Here is a 17,500-nt window from a genome sequence, read left to right as displayed (position 1 = left end):
AGAGGTATTGCTTGCTTGTTTGTTTGTTTGTTTGAGTAAAAAAAGATGAACGCAAACACACATGTGTATGCTTATGCATATACACACACACATACAAGTATGCACACACAATCACATATACACAAACAAACACAAGCAAAAAGGTACAAACACACACACACAAACATTAACATACACACAATCACAAGAACACAAACATAAACACTACCACAATCACACACACACAAATATATACAAACAAACAAACAAACACACACACACACACACACACACACACACACACACACACACACACACACATACACACACACACACACTGACACAGTGCTAATCAAAGCTCGTCACAACCCACCTGGCAGCCATGATATTGTCCAGCCTATCCCTCCACACCACCATGACGGCCTGCATGGTCGCCCTCCGTCGGTCTCCCGCCATCTTGTCTGCCATCTCCGCCAGCCCCACACAGTACTCCGCCTTCCAGCGCATGTTGGAGAAGGCGCTGTGTAGTACACGCGTGTTCACCTTCTTCGTCATGTGTGCTTGCAGCTGACGCAGGTAGCGCGTGTTGCGTGTGTACATGTGCCACTCTCGGAGAACTCTGAGGACAAGAAAATTTTTTTTGTTGGAATAACAATAAGAATGCAAAATAGAATGTCTCCGCAAAACCCTTCACATTACAAGACAAGACAGGCAGAGAAATGAAGAAATAAGAGCAGCTATCGGCACTGAGTCCTGCCTGCATTACATAGAAAGACAGAGGATAAACTGGTTTGGCCACTTGTTACGCATGTCATCTGACCAGCCAGCCTCAAGAGCCTACAACACCAAGCACTCAGGCTAAAAAGGAAGAGGAAGGACACGTAAAAGTTGGATTGAGGGAGTCAAGGAAGAAAACCCGAGAAAACATAATATCACAATTGAAAGAGCTGCGGAGCTGGCCTACCATAGAAAACTGCATCTCCCCTCAATGTTTAATGGCAACAGAGGATGAAAAAGTAAAAAGTAAAAGTAAGTAAGTGTAATAAAAATAATAATGACAGTTTGTCTGTCAATGTCTGACGATGACCATTGCATCTGCAGAGGAGAATATTTCTCAAGCAAAATTGGAGAATTAAAGTTTAAGAAGACTTCTGGCTTCTGCTATGGCTAATGAGACCAATTCTGGCAGAGAAAAGTTGGCCACATTTTAAACCTTCAAAATCTCCACTGCCACTTATGGGTACATGCCATTTGCCAGATTCTCTTTTTGTTTCAGCATTTTTTATTCGTGAAATATGACTTGTTGCACACTGTGATTACTGCTCTCCAACTGTGTCTGTCAGAAGCTAGATTCTCCCATGTCAAAAGATATAAGCTGAGTCCCATAATTGGTAGATGAGTGCAGTATGTTTGTTTCGTTTTGCTTTCCATACAACAGTTCTTTTACAACAACCTTTGCTCCTGCTCTTTGTATACCCAATCCTGCCATCCTAAGACATAGCGAGGGATCTGACCCAAAAAAAATCGAGCTTTGTAGTTTTATTGGTTTGTTACATATATGCCTTGCCCACATTCTTCTTGTGTCAATGGCAGGACAATGTTTATAGATCTAGATGCAATCTATTATTATTTTTTATCATTATTATCATCATCATTATTATTATTATATTATTACTATTATTATTATTTCTACATTTCAACTGCTTAACCTTATCCGTAAGCTGTGTTTTACTATCGCATCAATACAATGTGGGGAACTCTGTGCCGCCACTTTCCAAAGAGGAAATTTACTCGTTAATCCGATCAGTACGCTTTGCATAGCAGTCTGTCAAAATGATTTTTTGAGAAATGCTGAAAGTTTCAAAGAGATCTTCACATTAGAAGTATTCTAAAATGTGAAGAATACAACCCAAGGGGTACAAAATGACCCCAGGGCGTACAGATATGGTTAACATATTTATAATAATAGTATCTTGATCCTGAGATCTAAACACTAAAAAGAAAAATCACCAGAGTGAAGTGGAAATTAGCTTTTTGTCGCTTCTGAAAAACTGTTTTTGACAGACATCCATATTTACAGAATTGCAGTGACGATTTGCCTAGCGTCTCACCTGATCTGTATCCTGGTCTCCACATTGTGCTGCACTGACCGCTTGACCAGTGTGAGAGCCGACCAGTACTGGAAGTACACGTGGAGACTGCGTTCTTGTAGAGCTTTCTTCAGGGCCAGACCCCGAATCCTGCGCTCTTTGTTCACTAAGCAGAGAGTACATCGTTCAGTGTGTCATAAAACGTGAGACGCAAAATTCAATTTTTAAGTTTATAGTACAGAAAGCATCAGCAAGTTTCAGTTAAATTAATCTTTAAAAATAGAATGACTCTTTATAGGATTAACATTTATTTTAAAAACAAAGATCTCTATAGGCCAACATTTTAATATATTTACGCAAAAGAACTTTTTGGTGTGGAAATGACAGGAACTTCCACCCCCAAAAATAAATTGAGATGAATACGTATTTACAAACAGCATGCAAGGGAAGTAAAAATTGAAAACATTCATATTCAGTCAACATTTAGCATGCACTTCTCTTACCTCTCTAAACTAATACTTAAACCTTTGATAATGCTGCCTTTAATCTTTTAACTAAAACTTTAACCTCATCTTTAACTAACCTTTAGCATAGATCCTTCCACCCAAACCATACAGTTTAGAAACATCTATAATATGTACTTTTCTGCCACTCTAACTAATACTCAAACCTTTGATAATGTTGCCTTTAACCTTTTAACTAAAACAAAACTTTATCCTAAGCCTTTGACTAACCTTTAGCATAGACCCTCCACTCCGACCACACAGTACAGAGACAGATATACTTCGATAACTCTTACTACTCTAACTAACACCTTAACCCTTTTACTAACCTTTAAACCTTTGACCAACCTTTAGTACAGACCCTCCACTCCTACCACACGGTGTAGAGACAGCCGTATGCACTCCTCAAACTACTCCAACTAACACTTAAACTTTAAACTAACCCTTGGCATAAACCCTTGACTTTACCCACATGGTGTACAAATAATGCTGAGTGCAGTCTTTGACTAAAACTTTATTTAACCTAAATCTTTGACTAACCTTTGGAACAGACCCTCCACTCAGACCACACTGTGTACAGATAACGCTGTGTGTAATCTTTTAACTAAACCTTTGACTAACCTTTAGCACAGACCCTCCACTCAGACCACACTGTGTACAAATAACGCTGCGTGTAGTCTCTCTTGGCCTGATCAGCCACCAGCTGTGTCCTCCACACCTTCAGTGAGCGTGTCATAACGCGCGCATTCCTCTGACGGTTCCAGACTTCCAGCGTGTCATATAGAGACTGGACACTGTCCAGAGATTTTTGCCAGTTGTTGAAGTACAGCGCCATCTGGTGGACAACAGAGATGTGGATAGTTGAGGAAAGTTTGGATTTTTAGACTTGTTACTCTCGAGTGATGACTGGGTCATTGTGTGTATGTATGTGTGTGTGTGTGTCTGTGTGTATGTGTGTGTGTATGTGAGTGTATGTGTGTGCATCTGTGTTCCTGTGTGTGTGTGTGTGTGTGTGTATGTGTGTATGTGTGTATGCGTGTGCATCTGTGTGTTTGTGCCTGTGTGTGTGTCTGTGTGTGCCCATTAGGGCTGGATCCTGCTCCTCAAATTTGAGAGTGGCGATTCGCGATTCAGTCGGCTTCAATGAATCGCGAGTACGCGAGCGCTCGTGGAGCTGTGGCAGAACACTGACTGAAACGGAACAGTGTCATATCAACGCCTCTTGGCGAGCGCGAGTCCCACTATTGCTGTTCCGCCATCCTCTCCGCCCCACACCCTTTGTTGCGCTGCTCTATCAACTGACCTCAATTAGTGACCCCCATAAATCCCCCCCCCCCCAACCCCACAATTCCCTAAAACAATGGCTCCATAAAATTCCTTCTGTCTATTGGTTGGACCCCGTTCATTTTGTTTTAATAGGGGGGTTGGACTATACCATCTTTTGTAAAATAAGGGGAGCCATACCAAGTGCTCCGTTCCGTTCTTGCGCTCGTGACTCGACTCAGCAGTAGGTTAAACAAGCCACAAGGTGATGACAGCGACAGGGGAGTGAATCGGGAATCGTTTGGCAATAGCCTACTGTTCCGCGTTCCGCTGAAGTGAACTGTGAATCGCGTTCCGCAGGAAAGAGTGACGATTCAGTTCCGTTCTCGCGCTCGTGACCCAGCCCTAGTGCCCATGTAAGTGGAGGATTGCGTGAATATGGCATAATCGGTATGTGTGTGAGAAGCAAATTCACGGAACAATGTTAAAGCCCTTTATAAATCAACTTTTAAAAAGATAACCAAACCCCCCACAATTCTAGGCAAGAAAACAATAAAGTTCAACAGTCAATAAAGTTTCAAACTATTATTAACTCTTTCTTTTTTCAAATAATTTTAATAGTTTAAATTCTTATTGACAAAATTTAGATCATTTAAAAGGTGGGCAAGAGATCTTGCATTCAAGCACCCTGGCAAAGATACAGGAAATAAAGAACTTCTTAATTTTAATATATGAGATTCAAGCCATTGAAGTTTCAAATAATTAACATTATCTTTTTTTTCCGCCAGACCACTGACCTTGCGATGCTGAAACATGACCTTGACCCTTGCACCCCGGGAGGTCTGTGCCTTCCTCCTCCACACAGCGGCAAGTTCTAGGGCCGACCTCTCGGCCCGCCACACACGCTCCTGTTGCACCTGTCGGCGACGCTGGTAGCAGGCCAGCCATTGGTGGAACAGTCTCTGTACCTAGGGATGGGACACGATTGTTCTGGATTGTATGTGATTGTAAAGGGCTATTTATGATTGTACAGGGTTGTACATGATTGTACAGGGTTGTACATGATTGTTCTGGATTGTATGTGATTGCACATGTTTTTACGGTCCTGTACAGCCAAGAAAATTGTTCCTCTGGGATAATAAAGTATTATCTTATCTTATCTTATCATATCTTATTTTATCTTATTGTAGAAGACTGTTTATGATTGTACACGATGTACAGGGTTGTACATGAATGTAGAAGATTGTATGTGATTGAAGAGGACAGTACATGATCGTATGAAACTAAAGATGATTGTATTAGATTGTAAAGGACTGTACATTATTGTACAGGGTTGTATTTGATTGTACCTGATTGAACGGGACTGTTTATGATTGTTCTGGGTTGTACATGATTGTAGAAGATTGTATGTGGTTGTAGAGGACAGTACATGATTGTACAGGGTTGTATTTGATTGTACCTAATTGAACGGGACTGTTTATAATTGTTCTGGGTTCTACATGATTGTACATGATTGTAAGTGATTGTTCATCGACACAATGGCAGTCATCTTGTGCCGGGAAATAGTAAGAGACAAATGGACAGAAACAAGAGAGGAAAATAAAAGAAGTAGGATGCCCACTAATCACCTGCACCGAGTGATGTCTCAAACAATAGAGCAACTGCTTTCAAAGCAGCTGAATGTTTTTACAACTCGGACATAGGACTCTTTGAACTTAAGGCTGCAATAGGTAGTTTTCAAAAACCATCGAGATAGAATCTTTTAAGAATAAAAATAACCTGATTGTTTCACTTGTTTTAACCCCCGCCCCGGCAAAAAAAAGAGATTAGCAAGGGAGGCAACGTAGGCAAATGACAAAACTAAAATAAATTATTTATTATTCCCCTAAAAAAACGGTATAAGAAAAAGGGGTGATTCAAATTAGCAAAAAGTATGTGTCATTTCAAAAGAAACTTCAAAAGAAATGTAAAACAAGGAGGCAATTCCCCCTCATTTCACGACAAGTTTGTGGCTCCCGTCGACAAGTTTGTGGCTCCCGTCGACAAGTTTGTGGCTCCCGTCGACAAGTTTGTGGCTCCCGTCGACAAGTTTGTGGCTCCCGTCGCCCACATAGTAAATGGTGCATGACGTGAGTACGAGAGAGTCACAGAACTGAGCTCACCAGCAGAGTGTAGGACTGGACCTGGAACTGTAGCACCGTCTGTTTCTCCTGCCGGGACGCCCGCGTCACCTGGTACCAACCCCGGAAAACACTGTCCAGAGGAAGAAAAAAGGTTGGTTTTGGGTTTGGTTATGGGTTTGGTTTTTTAAATTAAGGGAATAAACAGTAAAAGTTTAACTTATAACCCCCCCGTCCCCAAACGTCTTTATGTAACACGACGATAACAACCCATTGTGTCCAGTTTCTGTATAACCTTTTGTATCTTGACAGATGATCCTATAGCACAGCATAATAAAACTTTGCTTTGGCAGCAAACAAAGAAGAAATAGATTGTCAAAGTGCAACTCTCCTCCCGTCAGATTTTGACTTTCTTGGTGTGCTCGACAAGGTAAGACATCATAGCTGTGTACCCCCGTTGTGACCACCATATAATGACTTGGTGGTTGGACATAAGGTCAAGCAATTTGAATGGGATGTTTTAACTTTACTCTTACAAAAAGAAAAATATCCTAGTAAAGCAGATCAGGAAATAGATAAGACTTCCAGATGTTGCACAATATTCGTACCATGATGCGTTATGTACCTGATTGCTCATACTCACACATGAGTGCTGACACACACACACACACACACACACACACACACACACACACACACACACACACACACACACACACACACACACACACACACACACAGACACACACACACATAAATGCACAACACACACGCACATAAACACACACACACATACACACATACACATAAATGCGCAACGCACAACCCCCCCCCCCCCCCCACACACAAACACATTCACACAGTTAAATCAAAACTTGTATTTTTTCACAATTTCTATCTACTCATCACTCTTATAGATCTCACTCCTACCTGAGCATGACTTTAGTCCTGTGTGTGCTGTGAAGAGCTTGCATTTTGAGCGTCAGGCTGCGCCAGCGTGAGAATGAGGTTCCCAGGTTACGCACAGACATCTGTTGCATGAACAACGTCTGACTCGACCGCAGTTTTTGGTTCACTGTCGGGGAAGGCAATATTGTGGTTACAACTCTGTTTGAGTTCAAATGTCTTGCTAGGTGCAAGATAAGTTGTTGCAAAAATGTGTCGCAGCGTGGTGAAATCAGGCGCTCATCAAAATAATTACATCAGAGAAATCGGCCTTTTTCTGCTGGTTTTCAATTGTTTTCAATTTTTTGTTTTCTGGTCCAACACCTTTTTTATCTATTGAAAAACACATTTCTGTGAAGATTTCAATTGAATAAAGTTAATTAAAAAAGAAAAAAAAAAAGAAAAAATTATTTGTTTCCAAGGTCTCTCAAGCTATGTAAGACACCAGACTTTGGCAGCCATTTTTTCGCTAATTTTACCTCTGGAATCAGGCGACCCCCATCTCCTTCAATTGTAAATATCTCAACTTCTATTCAAGATAGATGGGTAATTTTTAATCTCAAGGAAGAAAAATAAACAAGCTTTATAATGTTACCAATAATTCCATATATTTCCAAAAATTGACGAGCACCTGATTTCACCACGATGCATCCCAAATAATATTAAAAACTCAGCTTAATCCAGCTCACGTGTTTGTTTGTTTGCTTGTTTCTTTGTTAGAGCAGAGAAAACACATCGACAGGTAAATTTCTCATGTTGAGGCCTTTAAACAAACTCTTTGCGATTTTCTCATATTTATTCAATATTTATTTTTGCCTTTATATATATAGCAATAATGGTGATGGGCATAAACAAGCCAGCTTCAAAATTTGTTAAAACCTAATATTTAACATAAGCTGTTAAAATGAGGACAATATCATTATCTCAATAGATGGTGTAAAAATTCCTATTTATAGAAATCAAACATCAACATGAAACCAGAGCAGAGTTGAAGTGGTGTGGTCTCCGATTGTTTATTTAACCATATCTGTACACCCTGGAGTCATTTTGTACCACAAAGGTTGTATCCTTCACATTTTAGAATACTTCTAGTACGAAGATCTCTTTGAAACTTTCAGTATTTCTCAAAAAATCATCAGACTGCTATGCAAAGCGTACGGATCGGATTAACAAGTAAATTTCCTCTTTGGAAAGTGATGGCACAGAGTTCCCCACGTCATATGGATATGATAGCAAAACACGACGTACGGATAGGGTTAAGTGTGGCACAGAGTTCCCCAAGTCGTGTGAATACAATAGTAAAACACGACATACAGATAGCGTTAAACAGTTGTTAGCCTCTCCTGTAAAACAGACTTCATGGGAGACAACAAGTCAAAGCCTAACAGGATGGACAAGTTCCTTACTCTTCGCCCACACGCTCCACTCGCGCAGAATGAGCAGCTGATAGTTACTCCAGGCCAGATGGTATTTTTTCTCCACCTCCCTGCTCTGATGAAGTCTGTCCAGCCAAAAACTGAACACCTATAAATAGAGCAAAGGGAAAAATAATGTAACGTTATCATTGACTACAATGCACATGTATAACACAATAATTATTCAGCTCCATAAATACAAGAAAATAATTAAGAAGATATAGTAATAAATAAAATGGGGAAAATAAAAAATACTACTACTCATTACAAAAATTATTTTTTTTTAATTAACTAAGTATGAACGTAAGAAGATATAGAATTAATACAAGTGAGAAAAAAATATATCGTTATTGATCTGTAATGCACAAAAATATAGGAAAAAAACCAACTAAAATGACCACTTATGCCTAGGAAAAAGCATATGACCGTTAAAATGCGTAAAGCTCAGCTGAAGTTCCTTTTTTTTCCCTGAACACATATTTAATATTAATGATTGGGGCCTAGACCTATATTTCATTCTATATATTTTGATGCTCCTTGTTTGAAGTATGTTGGTAAAACAGGACTCAGCATCTAAAACAGACAAGTATAAAGTAGAACCTACAAGTTTCACCCTCTGACCATGCACTAACATTACGACAAATTGTTTAAATAATTTTTAGCATCTGCCTGAACAATAAAGAAAGAAGTGCGGCTCTAGTGGCCTAGAGGTTAAGGTCTATCATTGAAAGGTCTCAGGTTCGAATCCGGGGAGCGATGGAAAAATTTTCTTCTCTAAAATTGTCTCCTTTAGCAATGTTCAGTCGTCTGCTTTCATCTCCACTTTCTGCAACCACCTCTTTGCCCCCTCCTCTGGGCTCCTGACTCTTTCTGCAGCCTTTCTACTGCTACTGCTAGGCTCTTCCTTACTGCTGTCTTTCAGGCACAACCCTGATCTTCTGGTAGGAAAGATCTACACCTAGTCTTCTCGGATAAGGGCGAAAAATCTCAAAGGTCCCCTGTGCAAGTTGGGCAGGATAAAGATCCCTTGGTGGTCCACAATCGTTAAGAGTAGGCTTCGGTCACCACCCGCGCAAAATTCAAAATTTCCTACCAACTGAAAATGCTTAATGTGTCATATGACCTTACGCAGTTGCGAGCGCTGTAAAACACACAAAAAAATTTTTAAAACAAAGAAGATTGTAACCAGACCTACCAATTTTTCTCTCCTCCGCTTCAAGAACGACTGTGACTTAGACATCAGTTCATGCCTCTCCGTGGCCCAGTTCCTCCACGCAGTCCAAACCCTGCAGGGACAAGAGATCAATTACGATTTTTTAAAAACAAGTGAAAGTTTAGTTTTGATAAGAGCCTTATGGTGCTTGCAATACAAATATAGGTCAATTAAGTGCTGAAGATTAAAAGTGTTAAAAGAGAGTAACATACAAAGAAAACAAAGAGAGATAAGGACGATAGATGTTTGATAGGAAAGAAGGAGAAAACCACAACAGAGTACCTGCCAACCACCCACATTCCCACCATGCGCTGTTTAATTTTTAATTTTTTTTTAAACATAATAAACTGTTCAATAATACTGTCCAAAATGACCATGCAAATCTCTCATCATCCAATACATTGCCATAAATTAATCATTAAACAACAACAGCTACTACTACTACAACTGACCATGAGAGAAGACTGCGGTGATAAACGGCCCGGAGCCTGGCCACCGTCTGGTAGCGCACTGACCACAGCGAGAAACACACAGACAGCGACCTCTGACCTAGCGATGCGGTCAGCTCAGTCTCCAGGGGCAGTAACTCCAATTCCCGCACTGTCCTTGAACTCCAAAGGTGAAGGATATTCTTCTCTTGTCGTTGGTCTCGGGTCTGTAAAAGTACAAATGAGAGGCATGCTGATAAAATGAGTTACTTCTCGCGATGTGTCCGTCCCCCCGCCACACACAAACGCACTCACACACACACACACACACACACACACACGCACAGACAAACAAACACACACACACACACACATACACACACACAAACATACAAACACACACACACACATGCACAGACAAACACACACACACACACACCCATACCTTTCTGAGCCAGACAGGAAAACACTTGTGGAAAGCGACCATCGTGGCGTGCCGGTGAGCCAGGGCAGAGAGAAGCTTCTTGTAGCGCTGATGGTCTTTGTACAGACGAATGGCCTCCATACACTTGCCCAGCATCTGTTGGCTCTGGAACAGACAGAGTAAAACAAAATTATCTGTTAGTATTGCATTTCTAGCTATGTTTTTTTTTAAACTCTTTATCTCCGGCAAGTCGCTCCCAGCGGCTTACAGTCGGAACCACTGTGCCGGTGAACCTCTGACAGTGTGTCGAGCCCGTTCCTTTATGATGACTTCGATATCAAATTATTTTTCAGCAATTGCCGAAAACAGGTCTTCTTTCTTGGGAGTTCATTCATTAGATGAAGAATTATCAAAATAGGTCGACTTGTTTTGAAATAATGACCTATTTAGTGATGTTTTTGCCTTTTTTAGATTTCTTACTAAAAAAGGGCCCCAGCGTAGTGGGTTTCCCCCAGGGGAGATAAAGAGTTAATTAGGGGGTTGTGGGTTTGGAGGGATAGAGGAAAGGGGGTTCCTTGGTAGTTATTATTTTTTTTCCAGGAGGGTGGTCTGTTGGGGTTTTCTTTTTCTTTCTTATTTCGAAACAAAAATCCCAAGGATGAAACCTTGAGGGAATCGACTTTATCATCAGTGGAAAATGTTTTGTTTCTATTTTTGTTTTTGTCTGCTTTTTGTAATGGGTTTTTTTTCCAGATACAAAAATCTCCTAACAAGATGTTGGGTAACTTCTTTTTTTTTTTTTTGTTGGGGGGGGGGGGGGGGGGGGGTAAAGCTTTTTTGTCTTTTTCAGCTTTAAAAATGTACCGAACAGAATCAAATTCAGGTGCTTAACATGGTCTCCAATAAAAATATAACTCTGTGCTTTTAGTTTGAGTTTCATCGCTTTGTTTCATTATGTTAAAAAGAAGAAGAAAAAAAAGAAGAATTATTACTATTACTATTATCATTATTATTATTATTATCATTATTATTTTTTTTTCTATTTTTATTAATATTATTTTTATTATTATTATTTGTTTTAAAAATATTATTATTCCTTAACTCTTTATCTCTGGCAAGCCGCTCCCAGCGACCCTGGCGTCGGTGGTCTAGTGGTTAGGCTACCGGACTCGTAATCGTGAGATTGCCAGTTCGGGGGTTCGAGCCTCAGCTCGGTCCGATGTTGTGTCCTTGGGAAAGGCACTTTACACGAACTTCCCACTTGGCTCGGTCCTATTGGAGACGGACGTTAAACTAGCATTGATAGGGGCGTTAAAGCCATACCATTTTCACCAGCGGCCCGCGGTCAAAACTGCCGTTCCGGTGAGCCGCTAGCAGCTCGGGCACATTCCTTTACAATAACTTCGACGTCAATTTACTTTTTGGCAATTGCCAAAAACAGGTCTCTTTTACCGGAAGTTCATTTATTAGATGAAGAACTATCAATATAGGTTTGCTAGTTTCGATTTAATGGCTCATTTAATGATGTTTTTGTCATTTTTAGATTTAGCACCAAAAAAGGGCCGAGGTGTAGTGGGTTTACCCACCTCGGAGATAAAGAGTTAAATTTGACTAATTCTTCTGATAAAATTTCCATCCTGTGTTAGAAATAAAAACATTTAAAGAGATGAAAAGAGAAACTAATCAATTGAGGCCAAACCCAGGTCAGACACGATGCAAAACTGTAGCTCACCCAATGCCTCGCTGCCTTCCTCGTAGCATCGCAGCCTCGGCACCACTCTCTGAAGGCCAGCCTCATCTCCGTGGTGGTGTGTAGATGGCTGGCTGCGAGGGCTAAGCTCTTGAGCTCCTTCTGCCGGGCGGTGAACTCGAGCCACTGCTGGAAGGCCACACAGGTTGGCCAGTTCTGGAGGCGTGTGATGGCTGCCTGTACTGTGTCCTGGTGGAGAATAACGACGATGTTTTAGGAAGTTTTACGGCACTTGCAACACAGAAAAGTCATATATATATAAGTGTCGAAATGAGAACTGGTGGAAAATCGCCCAAGATGGAAATTGTATCTACCCATAATCGCACCAGCAGACAACCCAGATCCGTTCTATTGAGCCTGCAAAGAGGAGTACGAGACTATATGGACCACATATTCCTGAAATTCCCGCAAACTATCGTTCCAGAACATGTCTGCTGGGACATTTCAAGGACCCCCAAGCCAGTATTGAGTTCTTGCGTGCTGTCGGCATCGCTGACCACTTATGACATCACAGTGTCAGAGGTATAAATGAGCTTGACTTTAGAAGTGGAAAAAAAGTCATGAAATTCTTGATCATCGTTGTGAAAGAAAGAAAGAAAGAAAGAAAGAAAGACAGAAAGAAAGAAAGAAAAAAAGAAAGAAAGAAAGAAAGAAAGAAAGAAAGAAAGACAGACTGAGTTTTGCGCAAGAGAAGAACATTGATACAATAATGCCCATCTTGTTGAAGGGAAAAAGCAAAAAAGACAGACAAAAACAGCAATTAAGTAAAAGAAAGGAGTAAGATCTGCCAGCTGTGCCCTCTTACAACAACAACAAAAAAAGAATTGGATAAAAAAGGAAACGTACAATAGCTTGAATTCCAGGACAGACACATTCTCTATTTCCCCCCCCCCCCCTCCCCAAATCAAATCACATTTTGTACTCCCCCCCACCTCCCCAAATCAAATCACATTCTCTACTCCCCTCCCCCCCCCCCCTCCCCAAATCAAATCACATTCTCTACCCCCTCCCCAAATCAAATCCTATCTCTTCCTAAATGTCTCCACCCCTGTGAGCGAGAGAACAACTGACCTTGAGCCGTGCACACCTGGCCTGGTGTTCATCCATGGCCGCTTGGAGCCCCCCACACAGCAAGGCCTGTCTGTCCGTGTCCCCCTCCAAATAGCCGCTGCCCTCGCTCTCACCAAACAACCTGCAATTGTTAGGTTGTAAATGTTTTACATCCATATCAACAAAATTTAGGTCATCTAGGAGGTGTGCTGCTTCCTCCCTGCCAGTGTATCAGGGCCAACCCTGGGTTCAGTAAAATGGCATTTTCTCAGCAGATAGACTGAGATCGTACTCAAATTAAAAAAAACAACAAAAAACTATCCCTTCTCAGGAATTGAACTCATGTCTTCTGTATGTGGCAGGTCTCAGCTTAACCACTCTACCAAAGACACGGGTCCAAACAGCTCAAGAAACACAACAGAGACAAATTAAATTGTCAACGTAACTGACACAAGCATCAACCTGTGGAAGAAGTAAGTGTTATTCCTCAAAAGTTCTGAAGTTTTTTCAGGCTATTTTATTCTAGGCTTCATACAATTAGTTGACATTTCTCAAATGATTGAAAACTCCAGCCTCTTGTAGCTCAGTAAGTTATTCATAATGTAATATACATCCCGCTTTTTGGTTTTTGTTATGAATAATTGGTCCCTTTTAAGCACAAGGGGGCTCTCCCGAAAGACACTGTTTTGAAAAAATCAAAGGTTAAGTTTTTGGACCTCGTTCATTTTCTTTAAAATACAAGGATAGTTTTCTCTGTAACCAAAGAAATATACACATCTATGAAACCAAACTTCTCCTATAGGTAAGGCAATACCCACTTTCGGTGTAGGTCAAGATTTTTGGAAACTCCCAGAATCTGGGTTAGCCCGCTTGTCCTTTTAAAAGCGACCAATTAAATCCAGTGGTACTAAGAAGTGTGTTTTTCTATAGACAGGCTTTAGTGCCACTTGAATTATTTCCTAAAAAACTATTTAAAAAGCAACAAAAAAACAAACCCAAACCTGGAGTAAACCATGTATTTCACTGTATCAGTTAAAAGCTGTTTTATTTTGAGAATACAAACGAAGTCATTAGGGTACAATTTTTTAAAATAACAACAAAAAGTCGAGTCTTCCCCTCAAGTAATGAATAACCAACACCAAACCCCTTCCCCCTATAGCCTGCCACCATTTATTTTCAGAAAAAAACAAAGAAAACAAAAGAAACAAAAGAAACAAAAAACAATAGACTGGCAAAGCAGTAGCCACACAAGGCCATAATATAATAATATCATATAGCACTAGCTGTTGATTAGTACAAAGACAGAGGGGAAAACTGCTACAGAAACAGGATACATCCTGAAGGTAAAAAGTAAAGTTGTTCCCGCATCCGATCAGGACATTGGGGATTGCCTTGTTAGTGAGACAACTTCCTGGGCCTTCAGTATAATGTGGTAGGGCGGCCAGTTCCTTTCCACGCCGCCTTTACTTCCCCAACTCAAAGTCAGGTAGCCATTACTGCTGGGTGGGCAGGAAGGGGTGAAAAAAATCAGTGTCCAAACCGAGGTTCGAACTCAGACTTTCCGCTTCGGAGACGAGCGCACTAACCGCTCCGCCACCGCACCTTCATCCTGAAGGTAAATTTACTTATTTGATTGTTTTGTTTGTTTGAATAAAGAGAAGCACATCAACGCGATAACACTCGAGTGAATTGTGCAGGGAAAAACCCTAGACAGACAGAGAGAAACAGTGGCAGGGAAAGAGAAGTAGAACATACAGTGGCGCACTCTAACCTCCCCTGAAATCTGATAGAGAGATAAAGACAAGGTGATGCAGCAAAACTATACGTTGTAAAAAGTATCATAGCAACCAAAAGCCTCACTAGGATGTATGTATAATATTATGCACGTATAAAATGTTATATCATTTCTCTCCTAAAAATATATAATGGCTAAAGTCTGGAGGAAGAGAAGTTAAAAAAAATACTGTAATACTGTAAGGTCTCATTGAACAATACCTCTGATAGGAGAAATGCAAATATTTTAAAGCGTCAAAATAAAGAAGGCATAAAAATTTGATAATGTAAATATTTACACAAGAGGCAAGGACTGCCTCTAAAATAACCTTAGAGTGTGTTGAAGGGAGGCCATTAAACCCATAATGTCCAAGACAAGAGTCAAAAAGCTACACTTACACAAAGCAAGAACTTAAGATATTGTTATAGACTGTAAGTGAAAGAGAAATACTGGCCTCCCCCCCCCCCCAAAAAAAAAAACCAAAAAAAAGAAACAAGGACAGGCAAAACACAGGGGAAAGTCTAATAATTAGATGAGATATTTTTCACATTATTTCTTAAATTTGATGGAAAAATACCTTTTCAAAAGTCATTGAAATAAGACAAAGTTAGTTTCAAAGGCAAAGTTCCCACTTCAGACAGGTAAACTACAAAGACAGCGAAGTTCTAATCAGAAGTCATGCCATGTATGGAGGCACGATGAAAATGGAGAACACTGCTACTGGTACAAAATAGTTTTAGAATCTACTGCATAATACACAATATATTATAGAACTACAATAACAACAAATATAAACTTTGATATGCTTGTTGTCAATGAAAGGGCGTAATAATAATATCATAGATATGAGGAATGGTCTAGAGAGTTGTGAGCTGCAGGTATATTGTAGGCTATGCTGCAAGCAGTGGTACGAAAGCAAAACAACAACCACATATTATGCTGCAAGCCAAGCTACAAGAAATCAAATTTTTTAACGAAAAGAAAATCAAAGCAAAAAATTAAAACAAAAACATAAAAATGCACTATTCAAGCCAATCTACTCACTCCGCTAACATTTGCCTGAAATAAAACAGCGAAGAAAAAACGATGGAAAAAAAGATCTAGAGCTGCTGAACAACAGTAAAAAAAATCGAGGTGAAAGCACAGTAGAGCCCTCTACATCTTTGCACATCATAATGATCACAGCCTGGTGTTTCTTTTTTAAATTTTAATTTAGTTTTTTTTTCTGCCCTCTTAAACATAATTTAGACCATTTAGGAGGTGGGCTTTCAACCCTGCCTGTCAGGGCCAACCCAGGTGGAGAGAGATACAACATCCCAGCAGACAGACCAAAACACTCAATAAAAATTCTCCGCATTCAGGAATCGAACTCTAGTCTCCTGCATATGACAGTGAAGCACCTAACCCACTTCTCCACAGACGCTAGTCGGATCCTGTGTTTTGTGTTCCTGAAAGATATGACTGTGAACCCCACTTGAGCTACCTAGGGTATTGCACACTCAATCCAAATGTTCTGGTGGTTGTGTTGGGGTTGGGAAGGGTTTTAGTTTTTTTACAAAATGTCTGCTTTTCTGGGTGGACAGTAGAACAATAGAGTATCTCATAAATCTACACCTACAGGTACATAGTAAACCTCCGCTAAATGCCGTGAAAAAGAAAAAGACACCAGTTAAAGCGTTTGAGAAAATCTAGGCATCACTATCAATAAATAAATTTTCATTTGTTTTGATTTTGATCATAGAAAAGAACCTTGAGCCACACATGCAAGAAACCATACAAAATAACTTTAAAGATTTTATTATTATCATGATTATTATTATGATCATTGTTAGGACGATGATGACGATGATGATGATGATGATGAGTATTATTACTTTTATTATTGTTATTATTATTACTTTTTCAAGCAGCTGACGCTGAATGAATAACCATATCAATATTACGTTATACTTGATTGTTCCAATGTGTACGTAAAAACTCCAACATTTCAAAAGATTTAATCCTTGTCGTACATTAGCAGATCAAAGTAAAAGACACAACGAATGTGTTGGATAATCACTATGCTGATGAAAGGGGACAGGATTGGCAAGTTAAATAAAATGCTCCACCTTAGGGTGATATTCCGGGTTCTCAAGATTCCTAGAGCTAAAGCAAAACCGGATTTAACTCACGAGTGAGGGGTTATCAAAGTCTGAAGCAGAAGCCACGCCTTCGAGTGGATCAAGGAGTGTGCTTTTTTCTGTTTAAACAGCGGGTCTTTGGAGGGCGTCACTGGTAGGTCCGACTTCTTTACTTTCCTTCTGTTGTTTCTTTCTGTCTGTCTGTCTGTCTTATTTTCCCCAGCACTAAAATGACCACTGCTGTGTCAATATGCTGCTCTTTACTCACAAACCAACTGTTTAAACAGAGTGTGGGAAAATTTAGATTGATCACACTGGAACAATGTGTGGGAAGCCGTTCTGAAATTTTCTCATGACTTTTTTTTAAATCTAGAAATGATTAATTGTAAAGGTCTGAAAATGACCCCACCCCACCCCCTCCCCCAC

At 40.1% G+C, this 17,500-nt stretch overlaps 2 protein-coding genes across 2 annotated transcripts in view; both read right to left on the bottom strand.

The window, feature by feature from the left end:
• The window catches only part of LOC101864695, a 17,664-nt gene extending 11,072 nt beyond the window's left edge, over window positions 1–6,592 (bottom strand). Inside the window, exons 1-6 of the mRNA XM_013084551.1 lie at window positions 6,564–6,592; window positions 5,998–6,088; window positions 4,633–4,803; window positions 3,194–3,407; window positions 2,091–2,235; window positions 353–598 (exon numbers count right to left, since the gene is read on the bottom strand). Coding sequence (XP_012940005.1) covers window positions 353–598; window positions 2,091–2,235; window positions 3,194–3,407; window positions 4,633–4,803; window positions 5,998–6,088; window positions 6,564–6,592 — 896 coding nt within the window. The remainder of the gene's footprint in view (window positions 1–352; window positions 599–2,090; window positions 2,236–3,193; window positions 3,408–4,632; window positions 4,804–5,997; window positions 6,089–6,563) is intronic.
• Window positions 6,593–6,841: 249 nt separating this feature from the next.
• LOC101864467 overlaps window positions 6,842–17,500 on the bottom strand; it is a gene marked incomplete in the record, with an annotated part of 61,055 nt that continues 50,396 nt past the window's right edge. Inside the window, 8 exon segments of the mRNA XM_035970654.1 lie at window positions 6,842–7,030; window positions 8,307–8,424; window positions 9,511–9,601; window positions 9,981–10,183; window positions 10,402–10,545; window positions 12,113–12,319; window positions 13,202–13,322; window positions 15,999–16,013. Of these exon segments, the coding sequence (XP_035826547.1) occupies window positions 6,882–7,030; window positions 8,307–8,424; window positions 9,511–9,601; window positions 9,981–10,183; window positions 10,402–10,545; window positions 12,113–12,319; window positions 13,202–13,322; window positions 15,999–16,013 (1,048 nt within the window).

Source organism: Aplysia californica, unplaced genomic scaffold (genome assembly GCF_000002075.1).
Source record: "Aplysia californica isolate F4 #8 unplaced genomic scaffold, AplCal3.0 scaffold00301, whole genome shotgun sequence".
NCBI lineage: Eukaryota > Metazoa > Mollusca > Gastropoda > Aplysiida > Aplysiidae > Aplysia > Aplysia californica.
This window is presented reverse-complemented; position numbering and strand designations above follow the sequence as displayed.